At 50.0% G+C, this 16,330-nt stretch overlaps 4 protein-coding genes across 4 annotated transcripts; 3 read left to right on the plus strand and 1 right to left on the minus strand.

The window, feature by feature from the left end:
- Positions 1-1,435: 1,435 nt before the first annotated feature.
- P152DRAFT_488116 (uncharacterized protein) lies at positions 1,436-3,554 on the plus strand (the record flags this gene model as incomplete). The annotated part of the gene is made up of 2 exons (XM_033682111.1): positions 1,436-1,540; positions 1,597-3,554. 2 exons carry the CDS (start codon positions 1,436-1,438, stop codon positions 3,133-3,135), a joined length of 1,644 nt encoding a protein of 547 aa, XP_033533528.1. The 3' UTR covers positions 3,136-3,554.
- A 4,501-nt stretch (positions 3,555-8,055) lies between these two features.
- On the plus strand, positions 8,056-8,745 carry P152DRAFT_458854 (uncharacterized protein). Its single transcript, XM_033679558.1, has one exon. The coding sequence runs from the start codon at positions 8,379-8,381 to the stop codon at positions 8,709-8,711; it is 333 nt and encodes a 110-aa protein (XP_033533529.1). The 5' UTR covers positions 8,056-8,378; the 3' UTR covers positions 8,712-8,745.
- Positions 8,746-9,848: 1,103 nt separating this feature from the next.
- P152DRAFT_36973 (uncharacterized protein) lies at positions 9,849-11,646 on the plus strand. The gene has a single exon (XM_033675486.1). The coding sequence runs from the start codon at positions 9,985-9,987 to the stop codon at positions 11,389-11,391; it is 1,407 nt and encodes a 468-aa protein (XP_033533530.1). The 5' UTR covers positions 9,849-9,984; the 3' UTR covers positions 11,392-11,646.
- Positions 11,621-16,107, minus strand: P152DRAFT_466760 (transcription elongation factor spt6; the record flags this gene model as incomplete). The annotated part of the gene is made up of 5 exons (XM_033680716.1): positions 11,621-11,668; positions 11,720-11,940; positions 11,991-15,639; positions 15,692-15,868; positions 15,940-16,107. The coding sequence occupies 5 exons, from the start codon at positions 16,105-16,107 to the stop codon at positions 11,621-11,623; spliced, it is 4,263 nt and encodes a 1,420-aa protein (XP_033533531.1).
- Between the last annotated feature and the right edge of the window lie 223 nt (positions 16,108-16,330).

A 16,330-nucleotide genomic window follows, 5' to 3' on the forward strand; every position in this document is an offset into this window, starting at 1 on the left:
GTGAATCTTGTCCTCATAACTTGCACTGACCGCCAAAGAACTGGCAGGGAGTTGGAGATATTTCAAATTCCAGATCGAAGTGGAGGCTGAGTTTGACGCCGTCGGCCAGTTAGGGGCCCAGGACCAGGAGGGTAGGGCCAAGGCTGGCAAGGGGAACACAGGCGCTAGCTCCCGATTCCCGACCCCACAACCAGCCTCTCGCCTAGAGGCCACAGCCTTTTTCTACTGGGCTTCTGAAGTCTAATACGTCAACCTTCTCCTACAGCTCTATTCCCCAAACCGCGACCAGACGGTGGAAACGATGAATCCGAGCTCACGGCTGTTGAGGTCCCGGCACTGGACAGGTATACCCATTGGCTAGTGCTTAGGTAATTTCTGGCGGAGAGCGACTGGTCGAGGGGTGGTGGCAGGGGTGGTCGATTTACCGGCTATACTATGGTTACAGGCAAAAGTATTGTTAGCGCAGCGCTAAGCAGGGGTGTCCAATCTAAACCTTTTTTGTTCATTCTTCCATTAGTTACTAATTAGATATAGATTTCACCATCTATTGGCCTGCTTATTCTCCGGACCTGAATCCTATTAAGCCAGTATGGAATTGGATGAAAGACTGGATCCAGGACTACTATGGGGATGTCTGATTATATTATGATCAGCTTCGGGAGGGAATTAACGCTGCTTGGGAGGCTATACCGGAGGAATTCCTGCAAGAGTTGTTTGAATCGATGAATTAGAAATTCCAGGACGTGATAGGCGCAAACGGAGGCTATACACGATAGTGAAATCTATATCTAATTAGTAATGGAAGAATGAACAAAAGCAGTTTAGGTTAAAGGCCCCTGCTTAGCGCTGCGCTAACAATACTTTTGCCTGTAACCATAGTAGGCTATTGCGCTTCAGGGGCTGATTGATTTGAGATACCTACTTATATGGTGACGAGTTCTTCGGCACGTCTTCCATGCTAGAGGTCGTGACGCGGTTGAAATAGCCGAATCGATAAGTACCTATTATTAAATGCATATCTTAGAGTCACACCCTGCATTCATACTCTGAGCCGATGTAGGTTGAATCGTGTCGATCTCCAGCCCTATGCGTCACTTTACTAGGGCTAGTTATAACAAGCTTTACTTTTTGGAGATTGGCACATTACTGTTCTTACTCAGTAGTTGCCTGCAATAGTACGTAGTGTTGCAGTTTTTCGCGATTACAAATTCCCGGCATGAGACGGAGAACATAAATTGAACCGTCGGATGCCAAGGCCGTATCCCTTGCCAATGAGGATGTGACGACTCAGCCTCAAATTGCCAGCGTCGCAGTCCTCACGATGATCCAAAATCCCCGGGAGGTGCGGGGAGCTCACGGCACAGAGCCATTGTTATTTAATATTGGCATTGGGCCGCTGATACTGTGATCTTTGAAAATTCCGATGAAAGACAAAATGGCGACCCCCGAAAATCAAAGTCAAAGCCCGGTCAGAAAAACGAGGAGGCGTCATCAAAAGTCGCGAAATGGATGCATTGAGTGCAGGCGCCGAAGAGTCAAGGTGAGTCTCGGTCGCTATCATGAGTCCAGAAGTCCAGAGCTGAATTTCTTCTTTAGTGCGATGAGATGAAACCATCGTGCACGCGATGTGTTTGGGCTCTCGACAAATGTATCTACCGGTCCCCGTTCCCCCAGCAATCTGCTGAAAAGCACGAAAAGGATCAACTATCCCTCCCGACATGGAGCTCGCTATGCAGCGTTGTCTCACCATCGCCAAGTGCTTCGTCACACTCGGAACGATCGCCATCGTTCGAGGCATCAGCGAGCTCAACTCCAGCATTTGTGGAAGCAAAAAACCGCGACTCCAATGTTGCGGATGGTCCTCAGGGGCTATCCGACACGGACTTGTATCACCACTATCTGCAACATACGAGTCGTACCTTGACTCTTTGCCCAGGCGACGAAAATGCATTGCAAATTGGCATGCCAACGCTGGCATTGCAGAGCAAAACCGTCTTTCATTCCATTCTTGCCGTCTCTGCAGCCTGTCTGGGTTGGGATATGATCTCCAAAAAACCTCCTCCCGATATAAGTGTAGTCAGTCAAGCCTTGATGACTGGCTATCGGCACTACAGTTTGGCGAGCGAACAAATGAGAGAATCAATTTCATGCCCAGGGGACTTGAAGCCAGAACCTCTTTTAGCGAGTACCTTGATGCTCGTGCCGTTCGCTGCTGCAAGTCAGCAAATCAATCATTGGATCTCGAGCAAGAGTGGGACACCAGAGCCCCGTAGACTCCTCTCGACAACCCCGAGGGATGTCATCATCATGATGCGAGGGATACGAACGACACTTCAAACTCTGGACAGTGGCAACCTAAGCCCAAATATCAGACTGTCTCTAGAGCCGGAGTTTACGACCGATAGTTCACCAATGGTGTCGGACGCAAATATCGGGCCAGCAGCTATCACCCCACCACGCACCCATGTAATGGTCCCAATAGTCGCTGCCACCAGCCATGGGGCTTTCTCCAAGCTTCAAACCCGCCTGGAGTCTGCTGTTCTTTACCACAGCGATGGTCCCGACGGTCCTTTATCCGCCTGCAGCGCCGCTTTCGAAATCCTAAAGGACATTAGAAACAATGCTTTCTCTACATCCAACTTACCACCATCCTCATCACCGAACAACCCGGTTGAGGACTCTTTTGAGCCAGAGACCGAGCCTGTGTCCCTATCGCAAGTGGCTCCATGGCTTCACTCCTTTGCAAGCCGATCCGCGATTCCGCTGCCAACGGAACCGCTGACACGGTACTTTCTCTCTTTCCTCATCCAGGCTCCCCAGGCATACCTCGACCTTGTCCTCCCCCTTCTTGACCAGCGGCTTGAAAGCCCTGTCGGCAATACATCCGAAATAGCAGCGAAATTAACGAGTGTTCAAGCACTTGCACTCAACATTTACGCGCATTGGTCGGTCCTTATGTTTTTGGTGGAGGAGGAGTCATGGTGGATTGGGAATCTGCCGACTGTGACGCTGTCCGGCATGGTGAACAGGTATGGCGACGATTTTGTGACCACACTGTGGCCTGATCCTGGACAGGAGCAGTGGTGGCCAGGGAGTATGTTGAATATTTTACGAGAGATCAAACGGCATCGGTAGACAACGGGACTTTCCATTTCTACGTAGGAAGTAGCAAAGAAGGTTCATTCTGGATCGGCGCGATGGGTATTTACACCTCACGCTAACGAATAATAATTGTGATCTATTATTCTTTGAGCTTCTATGCATGTTCCATAGAGTAGCCAGATTGGGCAGGTCATTAAGGAATAGACAAGCGTCAATGTAATGATGACTTTGCTGCATCAAATCTTCTCAACATCTCAACAATTTAGTGAGTCCCGTGCCTCGAATTCTATAAGGTACTGTCAGACCTTGCCCTGACATGGGTTTCTGAGATCTCCGGTTTCCGAGTCGGTCCAAGGCAACATTTTGGCTTTTTCGGTGGCATTTCAACCAAACAGGATTGCAAGGGAAGAAACGTCACCAACCTTACTATACTCGAAGCAAACCCCCGCTGCAACCCCAGCTACCACGTGGAATTCTTGGCGCAATTTGGAGGCGTCTAGGTTATCAGCCCCTTGAGGCTTGAGATTGGGACCAGGGATTGGTTCATGGCCTGGTGATCTGGGTTTGCGAGAACACCGAAGCGGAGACCCCTGTTGAAGGAGTGCGAGGACTTGCCGATCGTTGGTTTAAGTCTATTAGGTATTGTGTTAATAGTCGACTAGGTTCAGTGAAGGATCAACAGAACCGCTGTACTGCCATTCCATCAGTCCTAAGTCCTACTCCTACATCTTCACACATCCCTCCACTCGCCTTCACTCCTCCACCTTGTAGTGGCGCGCCCACCCCGACCGTTGAGCAGCACACGACTGAAATGGCATGAAATGACATGAAATTACATGCCGACGATCTAGCTTCTAGTTATTAGCTGACGGAAATATGCATGGAGGCAATGGTGTGCCGCCAGTGCTTTCATAATAAAAGCCAAGGACACTATCTGCACCATCCCAGTGATACTGCACCATCCCAGTGATACTGCACCTTCCCAGTAATACTGCAGGTGATGGGGGGTCAACTGCCACAATCAGGTCCCATCTACCATCATTGGTAAGAGTTCATTCCGTACCATCCACTACGGGTGTTTAATACGGATGTGTATCAGGGGTGACTCGAGGGTATGGATCCAACCTGGATCATCTCTCTCCTCACCATACCAATGTAGACACGGCATGGATAGACAGCGGTCAGAGCCCTTAGATCCTCCCCAACGATAGGCCTCCCAGGTAGCTTGCAAGCTGAGGAATGGTTGTTACCAGTGTCGGGACACCCAGCGCAGCCTTGGGGCAGCCGGAACATCCCAGTTGCCCGGATCCTTTTGGTCCATTGATGTATTCATATTCCTTTGGATGTTGCCAGCATGAAGGAGTATTGCTCTTTCTGAGAGTCTGGACAAGGTCTATGGGTAGTTCACCCATAAGTTTCATTTTGCAGGGATTAAATCACTCCTGGCTGCCCTCTTCATCAAGTCACCCACATTATCTAGTGCTACACTTGGCGCCTTCGACATGGAACTGGTAGAAAAAGGGTTATTCCCTTTGAGACTTTGTCTTTACATTGGTTCTGTTTTCAGAATCAGTCATAAACGCCTCTGATCCAACAAATCCTACATTGTTAGACTGATTGGACTGAATCATCGTATTATAGCCCAATAGCTTGTGCATTGGACAACCTCAAAGGTATCAGTCAACTCAGATATTTGAAAGTCTCTACAGCTAAAGCAGACGGATTACTGACTTGACTAGCCCCGACTCCCTATCAAGGACCCAAGACACGAGAGACATGGCTTCTACGTCCCGAGCTGCGCAAGCCCTTCGACTCCCGCTGAAAAGAGAGAATATCGCTATCCAAGAAATGGCCAACAACACGGTAAGCTAAGCACACATGCCAGAAGAATGGTTTCTAACACAATCTAGTCCGATCTTCGGTCATATATCGAGAACATTGCACGGAACGAAGGGGAACAAGCCTGGCGTCGAGCAAATTCCCATCAACTCGAACAGAAGAAACTCCTGTATCAGCCTAGCGCGGACTTGAAGCTATATCAAGCACCAAAGTCACTGAAGGCACTCCCGATGGAGCGGTTCATGACCCCCAGCCTTGAGGACGCTCAGCCATGGTTGTCTCAGAACATGCTCCAGGAGGTTGGTGTGAAGAGCGGGTCGCAGCTTGACATCCAAAAGCGTGTCGAAGCAGTCAAGGAGATCCTTAAAGAACTCTAGTGGAAATTCGAATGGAATACACGGAGCCAGTGCTTAAGCCCGGAAGCCTGAGATGGACGGACAGGAAATAAAAGCTATTTTGACATTAGCGACGGACTGGAACGTTTTGGCATACATCGAGAAATGAGTTATGGCAACTTCAGACGTTCTTGCTAGTTGTCACGACACGGTGATCTTTTCAGACTAGACATGAAATATGCGACAAGCTTTGACCGAGTTCATAACTCAATCACATCTTGATAGTTCTGGGCAATTTAATCCAACCGCAGATTACACTGAAATAGCTTATCTCACATTATCTGCCGAGTCGGATGGGACTTGAATCGCGCTTTTTGCAAGTACATATGCTGCTTTGCTGGACAAGGAGGAGTGAGGAGGGAGATCTAACCCTAGCTGGCATCATTTACCAGAAGTACGGTCCCCTCTTCGGAACAACCGATGGGGCGGCGCCCGATGATTTACATTATTACCAGGGCTCGTTACACGCCATCGACAACGGTGAGAAACACATGAATCATGGGCATCGTGCCGTCAAGTCAAGTCGAGTCTCATGCGCGAATGTGGGGTGTAACTGTCCTTTGGGTCGACAGCCTCGCCCTCCCGGGACACGGGAGGCCCCGCCCCTGGAGTACCTACATACTCAATTTCGGCTCCAGATCCTGCTTGAAAATGGTGGCGCACTCCTTTGCAACGCTATAGCGCGTACTCCGTCATACATATTCAGAATGGCTAGGTGTGCCCATGACCGCTCCGTCTCTGCAAGGGCTTGCAGGTTACGTGGCCGATGTTGCCAGTTGGTCCTTGCGTGGTCCGAGTCCCAACGCTGCAAGGCTGGCATATGCATGAGTTCGGGTGGTTTTACTCCGTACGGTGGAAAGATGTCGGTCAGCTGAAATTTCATGCTTGAGGCGACATGTTCAGTTAGGAGAGGAGATCGGCAGAGGGCCACTTGAGGGATCGAGCGTTAGCTGTGCCGCGAGCGACAGTAGCGGGCTGTTTCGCCAAGTGATCAAGAATCAGCGATAGGTGCGAGGTCATAATAGTCCCAAGGCTTAGGCACATACCTTACCTACTCCGGAGTCCTGACTCCATAGGTGTATTCCCGGCCATACGTCTCCCGTTAGCCCGCAGCGCCCGGGCTAGTACTGAATAACATAGCGGCTATTTTCCATAGTGGCTTATGATTAATGGTTAGGACTAGGGAGAAGCCCAGGATCAGGCACGGTTCTTGGCAGAACGAGCTAGGAGTTACCAATTGAACGGACCCCGGAAGTCTCCCCTTGACGGTGACCTGTCGTTCGTGGGGATGAGGGGGGTAGGAATTTCCATTGCCTAGTCAGTTGTTAGCAGTTAGCATCCATCCGGAACTGTGTGCGAAACCAGGAACAGCTACCACAAATCCTATATACCTGCCGGGAGCCCGGGACCAAAATTGCTCGTGTAGCGTTCTACCATCCTCCAGTAGAGATGCATTCCATGAAATTGACCAATCAAACCCCAACATTGACCATCATTGCAAATAACCGGACTGAAATACGGAACTTCTGGGTTTGCGCTGAAGATCAAAGCATTGGTTGAGAGAATCGATGCCGAAGCAGACAGAAATATCCCTTGCCGAGTTTGTGGTCAAATCCACGACCCACCGTTACCAACCCAGAAATTAGGTCAGGGACGCCAAAATAAAAACGCGCCCCCACATCCCCCACACCCGATCAGTCTCCAGACCACCACAGCGGCACAACCCACTGGTCAAATTAGCGTGACCATAGAGGCGGAGACCTCATGGGTTATTCAGTCATCCTCCGCTGTGCAGACACTTCCGCTAAGTCGCTAACCTTCAATTCGATACTCCGGCCTTACCACATATGGTAATTAGTAGCTTGACCTGCCCGAGTATTTGACACACCAACTGTGCAGGGGAAATTGCCTTTGCTGGGTTGGACGGCCCAAGCGGCAGGTCGCTAGAACCCACAATTTTTAACAATATAGTAGAGGGTTTCTGTCGCAATCATATGTGGTGGTTCTTAAAAGTCCCGCCTGGGGTGGTGGCTCTCAAAAATCCCGCCTGGAGTACCTTACAGTGACCGCATTCGCCGTGCTGTGGTCTATTATGGTGGCAGCGACGTCTGACTCGTACGCACCATGCCTTAAATGTTGCAATCACATCTCCAATATGGCCATATCCCTGGTCGTATTCTTCCAGCTTTGGTATTCTTGTTAGAACCCTAGATTGTTCAACGGCTCAAAACTTGAAGTCTCCTAGCATTCATCAGCCATCCTCGATGGACACCAAAATCCCCTTAGTAGAGTCCCATGGGCTTGAATCGCAACTCAACGAACAATGGATTGGCCTAATCTTGAGCTATGGTCATTCGTTGAGAAATGTCCGGTTCGTGCAGCTACTATTTTAGTTGATGAACAGGGAGTAGACGTGCGTGGATTCGAAAATACAATGCCTTTCGTGATGTAGCACACGTATTTAGAGTTCATCACAATCCACCCCTTGAAAAGCACGCCGACAAACTCCACGCGTTAGATCTGAGGGGCCAGAAGTACTGGAAAGGAGAATACCAGAGCCATAAAGGTGAGTATGGTTCAGAGAGAGCACGAATCCTCGGGGATTGTGAGGATAGATAATCACTCGTTGACTGATATACTGATAGCTAACGACTTGACGTCGAGAATTCTAGACTGTGTTGAAAAGCCGATATAACGCAGATTTTCCTAAAACATAATGGTCGAAGAACAAGGGCTGGCGGGAGCCAAATTGAAGCTACATGACAATGAAACAACCAAGGTATTTTGAGGATCGAAAATGGATGGAAATTCGCCTTGCTTACAAAATAGTCTTGCTCAATAGGTGCCGTGGAGAACCTCATCCAGAAGGAGGCTGCCCGGGATTACTATCATACCCATCGCGAACTCAACTTCTCCCGGACAGATATCGGTGAAGAATCTATCGAGGACGTCCACGACTCCTTACGCACAGTACGCACACACTATGAACCTGGAGAAAGCCTAGGGCTCCATCGAGTTCACGAGGTGCCTGGCGTTGACCCAATGCATCATTTTCTGGTGGCGGGCAGAGACGACCCGCAACCCCTTCTCGCCAAGCAATGCCTTGAGGAGAGTGGTGTCGGTCATGGGATTATGGAAGACTCACGAAAACGTTCACTTGCCACGGCCGAGATATATGATGAGTACAAGAACAGACTGAAGAAGGGTCGAAAGCTCGAAAAAGCAACAGAGGGAAGAGTAACGAAAGCACCCCGAATTAGAAAGAAGGAAAGCGAGGCAGACAAGAGATACCATGATGAAGCTGAACAAGCTCAGAAACCTCAAGAGGAAGGATACGAAGAGCAAGGAAGTTGCTGGAAAGGACAGAACATTTGATCCATCAGAGTCCGCGTTCGTTCGACGCGATCTCCGAGACGCGTGGTATGTTAGAAACTAGCGTGGCGGAGCGCTATCCCTTTCGGTATTTTGTCGGGCTATAATGCGTCTTCCGATAGATGAAACCCAATCCATTGCGCTTTTGATGTGAAGTAGAGAACCAACAGAGCAAATGATGAATGGAGTCACGTCGGGAGAGGTCTAGCCGTCTAGGCGTCATGAGAGACTCCTAAACTGACCTCCTATTAGAATACAACCGTGCATTCAAGGACCTGCCCTTCGAGACTGCTCCGCTTATGGAAGCTGTACTAATATGGGCATTCCACATTAGTTAGATGTCGGTTGGGATTGGAAACGGGTGGGAAAGAGAAATGAAGCGCATGACTCATGTTCGGATATTTCACGTGATACATTGGACATTCCACCTCACCCTGCTCCCCTCACCACGACGGATTTATTTTGGAAGACCATTGTGACGAGAATCTCTAACATCTTGAATATATGGCACGTTACTGCCAAATACAGGTACCTTATCTGCCAATTGGTAAAATTTGAATGGTATTCCCTTCTAGTATGGTCAGTAATTCCTGCTAAAGTGCTCTTCACTATTCTAAAGTGCAGGAAAACAGTCGAATCAGTCATCTCCAAAGTCAGCTAGTGATAGCTGGGACGAAATGTTCTTAGCTACTTTTGCAAAAAGTGATGAAGCTGATTTTCGAAGAAAACACGTTGGTTCGACTATGTTTCTCCAGAGAAGAGCTACGGTCAATCATCATTTACTGAGACTTTGGTTTCCACCACAGCCTGGGATGATATGAAGCACGTCTCTGCGAGTATAGGGAAGTAGTAATCCGTTGATCACAAAAATTATCATTCTTTGAAGTTTGAATATGGTACCTATGGTATTAATTACCTATAAAACCCCGATACAGGCATTGTGCTCTTCGAGTCTCCTTGACCTGCATGTGGGGACGTTCACCGCTAGCTATCGCCATGGCGGCATGTGAAACATACCATTCACTCTATCAACGTGAATATCAGGTTCCCGGTGTGATGATGTTAGCCGGGAAAGTGATGATAGTGAATCATCCTATTCGCAAACATTAGTCTCAACTTGAGTAAGCTGTTACTTTCATTCCCACTCCGTCCTACCCTTCATCCAGACTTCATAATTGGCCCTCTCACATTGGCGGTTTTGACCTTTATCTTTTGTTTAAAAAAAACATTGCAGGTGAAGCAACATATTAAGGCCTTTTCGCTCTTGATTGCTAAAATGCCTATCCGGGTCGACCTACAAGATAAAGTGCAAGACCAAACGCGTTCTCCCCGGCCTCAGCCACCCAAACCATCGTCAATTCTCCGTCGACGCGATGATCCAGCGGATGATCTCTTCTGCCCAGCACAGCGATATCAACCTCTAAAAAGGAAACGAGCCCGAGATGGCTATGGCAACATTGGAAGCGAAAAGAAAAGGAAGGCGGACATCATCCACCGCCCAGAATTCCAGGGCATCATCAGGAGTACCTTTGGAGATCTGTCGCCGACTCCAGTTGTCCCACACGGAGTACCATTCATCAGACTCATAGTTGGCGCATTTGAGAGGGGCATAAATCTGGCTTTGCGGCCGGACGATGTTTGGCTCGCAATTATGGCGCAAGTTGGGCGGATGCTCAAAGGAAGCTTGAATCTCAGAGGGAAGTATCTCACTGAGTGGGATGCAGATCGCTATATGATGATCACTTTCGACAAACGCTCTCACCACTCTAGCACCGACAATCATATCAATGCAATGCTCAACGAAGAAGCCGACCTCTCCGATTATCGCCTCGTCGACGACAGCAGATACGATTCGAACTTCATAGACGGGATGCCGCTGCAAGGAAATAGCTCGGTATTCAATGCCAGCGTCAAGGACATTGAAAAAGAACTACATAAAGAAGTCGGCCTTAATATCGAGGATGAAGAGTTCAAAAAATGGGTCGCATTGGATTTCAGTACTTCCACCGACGCAGATCGAATTGCAGGGGAGGTCAGCCTCTTTGGAGCCGCCGGACCGCGTAACGCATTCCCGCTATCCGCGACGACCTCCTGCCCTCCGTCGATCCAACTCCTCGGAACCCTCAAGGACTGGGTCGAAATCCTGCGCCGCGTCAAGCAAATGCCACAAATGCACTACAAATTCGGCGAATGGAATTCCTTGCTAGAGCCGATCATCTTCCGCATCGTCCATTCGCTCGAACGGCCGGAGTCCGAAAAATACAAGAATTTCTGGAAGGCGGCATATCACCCGATCGTCGATCGAAGCACTCGCACCGTCCGGCTCGTGTCGGGATGGATCACCGTGTTCAACTACTGGGACGAGGAAGGGAAACGGGTGAATCATTTCTCGACCCCAAAGCTGCTAGCCGCACCGACTCTGTACAAGTTGCCCAAGGTGTATGACGTGCCGTGGGCGGATCGATCGATTCTGGCAGACGCCATGCCGAAGAAAGTGATCGGTATGCCGGTGGTAGTGGCACAGGATAATCCCGACGGTCTCCAACATTTCATAGTTGTGTCCGGATGCAGGGTCACCCCACGAAAAGGAGTGGACGATGAATCGGTAGTCGGCAACACCGAATCTGGCTGGTGGTTGCTGAAAGTTTCGCTCAATCCTACCGATCGAAAGAGCGAATTCTAGAGAATTTTGGAAGTCTACCACAGGGTGTCCATGGCACCTGTTCGGGGAAAGAAGTTGGGTTTTGGGATTGTTGAGTCTCATTTCATGCCTGTACGCCGTGTTTGAGCCTCTGCATGTGCCTTGCAACCAGATAGACTCGGAGATTGAAACGGTCTTGACCCTTCTATGCTTTTGATTTCCGCTACGCTATGTAAACTGCTCTTAAGCACCCAAATGCCTGGAACTGCCCTTAACGCCTTGGAGGAGGACCGCCTCTAACAGTCAGGTTCTGATTTTGCTGCATGAAAGTTAGCGTTATTCCAAGACATGAAAGACGCCTGGCACTTACGAAGAGCACTTTGAATCCATTCTTAAGAGCGCGCATGTCCGGGTACTGGTTTTTCTGCAGCTCGAACGCAACAGGGGTGACTTTTACTGGCCAACTGCAGATCTCGGCATTCTGCCCAGGTTTGAAGCTCAAGAAGAAGTACCCGGGGTATTTGGGGTTAATGCAGAAAGCGTAATTCGAACGCCTGGGATTGGCCTTGCTGTATGTGTTGAGCCACTCATCTAGCAAAAGCGTCAGTGTCCTGAATTTCTGGTCCTTTCGTTAAACGTACCTGTGGCGGCCTTGCTCCGCGCCTGGTATTTCTCGTCGTTTACCATCTCCTCCACCTTCTTTGCCATGGCATTCACATGATTGGCAATAAGATCGTCCAAGTCACTGTACGTGTATTTGCCCACGACGAGCTTTTTGCCGACACTGAAATCATTATCTTTGGATAGCTCCACGACGTCAATGTGCTGATAGATCGTGTCGCTGATTTTCCATGTAACGGCGAGATGATCGGTTCCAAGAGAACTGGGACGGATGACAACATCCCCGCGGCTTTGAGAACCAAGGTATTCTTCCGCTTGAGCCGAGTTGAAAGGCCGGAAGTTTGGGTGTTTAATGACCCGTTGAGCTCGTCCAGCCTTTTGCTCTTTTGCCTTCTTCTCATCAGATACGTCCTCGTTGTGTTGCACAAAGTCCCATTCACCAGGGTTGTGGTCGAGCTCTTTTCTATATCCCCTTTTGAGGGCACGCTCGTTCAAGCTGAGTGTTGCGTGCAACTGCCGCTTGTTTAGGTGTAGGAGCTTAGCTTGAATGGTTTGATTCCGGGCAAAGACGTCTCTGGGGTCGAGGCCGCGCTCTCCGCCAACGCCATCTGGGAACTCGCCCTCTGAAATGGTGCCATCCATACCATTGTCAAGGCGAACCTCGATATGGTTGGAGAACACCTTCCAAATGCTCACGGAAATGATCATGTCCTCGATCAGTGACTCTTTTGTCTCGCCAGAAAGTATCGAGAAGATCTCCTCGTGCGTCAGGATGATCAATGGTTTCCGAAGTTCTTCGAAAGGTGCTTGCAACTCCTCGCGGATGTTCTCCAAAGTCGCTCGTTTTCGTTGGTTGAACTTGGTCGCAAGCTGCTCAGCATACTCCTCCAGAACAAGATCATTGACCTTTTCTTGGGCTTCTTCTTTGATGAGCTTCCGGATCACAGCACCCGGACCGGATTCATCCACTTCAGCCTTGATATCTTCTTCATCCAGCTCGAGGGCATCGGCAGCCATTTTCTGGGCCAGGTAGTAGTCCTCGGGATGGACACGAGTATTGTCCAAGTAGTCGGAATCGGTTTCAGTAGAATCGTAGGTGATGTAGAGAAAACTGGCGCAATTCTTCCAGACTTGCGGTCCAACCGCCTGAATCAGTTTCTTGTCGGGATCGCCCAAAAGCTCGTCACGAGTGTGGACAACGCTGCCATTGATGTTAATGGCCTTGACCATCTGGGCAGCCTTTCTCGGGCCCAGACCGGAGATGTATGGGAGCAGGTTTGCGATACGAGAGTCGCTCATTGCCATGTTCGCTTCGACACCGACAAGGTTCACCAGATCGACCATGCTGCTCTCCAAGTACCGAAGTAGCTTGTCTTTGGGGAGTAAGTCTTGATTAGCTTCGAATGAGATCGAAGTGATGTGCTTTCCAAGAGCAGCGTATTCAAGCAGGGGGTTTTGCAGGTAGCGAGAAAGGCCAACGCAATACTTTGCGAGGGGTGCGAAGCCCGGATAGTCAGCTGTTGCTTGGTCGCTGGTATGGTATAGGCGTGCAGTCTCGTCGTTGACGATCATAACTTCGAGCCTGTCGGTCTTGAAGTTTCCATCTTCATCTTCAAACTCGGAGCTTCGAAGGTCTTGCCGATCGACAATATCCTGTACCTCTTTATACAGTTTTCGCGCCTCGACGGAGAAGCCGCCTACTCCGATGACGTCGGGTTGCCGTCTGTTAACGAGCTCAAGGAACCGCTCTACATCTTTTCCATCCGGGATGTCTTTCTCGGGATTCCCAGCCCGCAGATCGACGAACTTCCCGTGTTCTAGTACGCGACCGTCTTCGTCAACATAGGTCCAGACAATTGCATCTCTGCCGCCATGACCATTGGTAAGAGCCAGAACTCGCGGTTCCGTTCCTTTGACCATGCCTTTCGGCCGATAAGGTGCTTGGTCAAGCTTCGTATAGTACTTCTCGCGGATCGTACGTCCCAACTCATTCTCGCATTCTACCTTCAACGTCTCTTTGACTGATTTCGCGATATTTTGCTCGAGCTTTTGAAGGGCGAGATCGACAACATCGCGGCGCGCCTCGTTCCATGCATCTGCAACAGAACTCAAACTATCGGATTCGATAAGTCGGTAGAGATTCTCGGAAAACCGCCTCTTGCTCTGCAAACTGATCTTGACTTCAACGAGTCCCTCCGCTTCGGCCTTGAGCATGCGAAGATAGAGTTCAGGTCGACGGGCAATGGCGGTGAAGTCCTGGTTTCGGAGGTACTTGAATTCGAAATATCGATGGTCCTCCGTAATCTGTCGGGCACCTCGCTCGGTTCGGAAACAATCAAGAATGCCTTCCTCATAGAAAGACTTGCGGACATACTTGCGCATTCGCGGAGACACGAAAATCTCTTCGGCAAACATCGCCTTTGCAGCTTTGAGAACTACCGATCCAGTAGGGAAATCAGGAGAATCCAAGAGGCCGTCAGCCATATCGTCCGGCCGGCTGGAAGCATCTTCGGTGTATTCTCTTTGGCCGGGATTCAGTGCACTTTTCGCAAGCTGGTCTGCAGAAAGTCCAAATGCTCGGACGAGTTGGTACACTCTTGATGCTCGAACCCTTTCCCATGTACTTCTCGAGGCACGAGCGCGCTTCTGGGTGCCGTTGGTCCCTGCATCCGCGGCGTGGACATCTTTCAGCTCAGCAGCGTAACGGAAGTGGAGATAATCTTGCAGATCCTGGACGTCCTCCATGTTGATCGCAACCGGTAAAAGCTCTTCGAGTACTTTATCTGGTTGGGGTAGGATCGGCTTGATGGACTCGTAGGATTTCCGGACCGAGTCGCGCTTCTCAGCCATACCCCTATACCGCAAATCGAGGTCGAAGATCTGCCATAGGTCTCCTTGATCCAACAAACGATCCGCATTGATCTCTTTCTTGCCATTGACCATATGCTCAGTAGCATGGATGACATAGTCCTTGCGGTGCTGGAAAATGAAAGGAACTTCGAATTCATCGACGTTGAAGAACTGCAACACTTTGGCAACCGCCTGCTGGAATGGCTCCAATAATGCTCTCTCCAGGCGCTTCTTCGGGAACATCATTCCAGTGACCCACACGGCTTCTTCGCTGCTTCGTTGAGCCATCTGTTCGGGGGAGAGATCCAACGGTTTGAACGACTTCCTCGCCAACTGGAACCGTTCCGGGACATCGGTATTACGGATTTCGTTATCTTCATCCGTAAGCATTCGCTCCACGAGCTGGGATGGTTCGAAAACATCCTTCAGAGTGAGTTCCTCTCCGAGTCCTTGTTCTTCCTCGTCGATCTGATCTTGAATCTCCAAGGCCCAATCGTATTCTGTGCCATCACCGAAAGCCATCCGTAGGTCTTCCAGAGCAGCTTCATCGAGCCCGGACTGTTCGATAGCGCCAATCCCAGCCAGACCACGAGGGGCGCCAGGTTTTCTAACCTCCAATTCTTCGCGAAGTGCCTCGCGCTCCTCCTCATCCAGTTCATCGTCCTCGATGAAATCATCCAGGTCCTCGGGCAGACCTTGGAACCGTCCACGGGGGCGGGTCTCCTCTTCAACCTCCTCATCATTGAATATGTCCGCTAGGTCGCGATGCTCGGGTGCACTCCGATCGGCGTGGCCTTGTTTGAGTCGTTTGAACTTAGGCTTGGCAGTGTTAATTGTAGGATCTGTAGATTATGATACGGCTATTGCTTACCTTCGCAGCCGTGCGCTGCTCGAAACCGCCGTGCGCTTCGGCAACAAGATCTAAATCTTCCTCATCGAGCAGTTCAAGGCCGTCGGCGCGCTCGCTTCGTGGTCGCTTCCGTTTAGCACGGCGCCGGGCGCGTTCCTCTTCCTCCTCCTCTTCATCAACGATGAAGCCCTCGCGGATCTATGTGATGAGATTAGTCTTCGAAGATCCGGCAACTCAATGGTAGACCCTATGATAATTGCCAAACATACTCTTGCGGCCTCCTCCTCATCTTCGTCATCTTCTTCTTCCTCGCTAGAGTCCGCCATGGCTTTGTCGCCACCCTTGCGAGGGCGATCTTCACCGTTCTCCCTATCATAGTCTTCTTCTTCCTCTTCACTGCCTACCTCCGCCGCCACGTCGAAGAACTCCGATGCCATGGCGCGTCGCAGCTAAGAAGAAAGGGAATGGACGTGAAAGTGAAGAACGCTTCGAGATGTGAGGGGATAAAGTCAAGCAGTTTTCTGGAGACGTATGGCAAAGGGATTAACCAGCCGAGCTGCTGGCTATGGAACGAATGCGTGGAAGTCAACAAACTCCCAAAAATGAACTTTGAGTGCTCAGTGCTGGTCTGAGGCATCGAGATCAATGGAATTTACCCGA

Source organism: Eremomyces bilateralis (genome assembly GCF_010015585.1).
Source record: "Eremomyces bilateralis CBS 781.70 unplaced genomic scaffold P152scaffold_11, whole genome shotgun sequence".
Classification (NCBI taxonomy): Eukaryota; Fungi; Ascomycota; class Dothideomycetes; order Eremomycetales; family Eremomycetaceae; genus Eremomyces; species Eremomyces bilateralis.

Excerpts from the sequence above, each read along its gene's own strand:
- P152DRAFT_458854 (XM_033679558.1), top strand. The coding sequence starts at position 8,379 with ATGCATCATTTTCTGGTGGCGGGCAGAGACGACCCGCAACCCCTTCTC.
- P152DRAFT_36973 (XM_033675486.1), top strand. The coding sequence starts at position 9,985 with ATGCCTATCCGGGTCGACCTACAAGATAAAGTGCAAGACCAAACGCGT.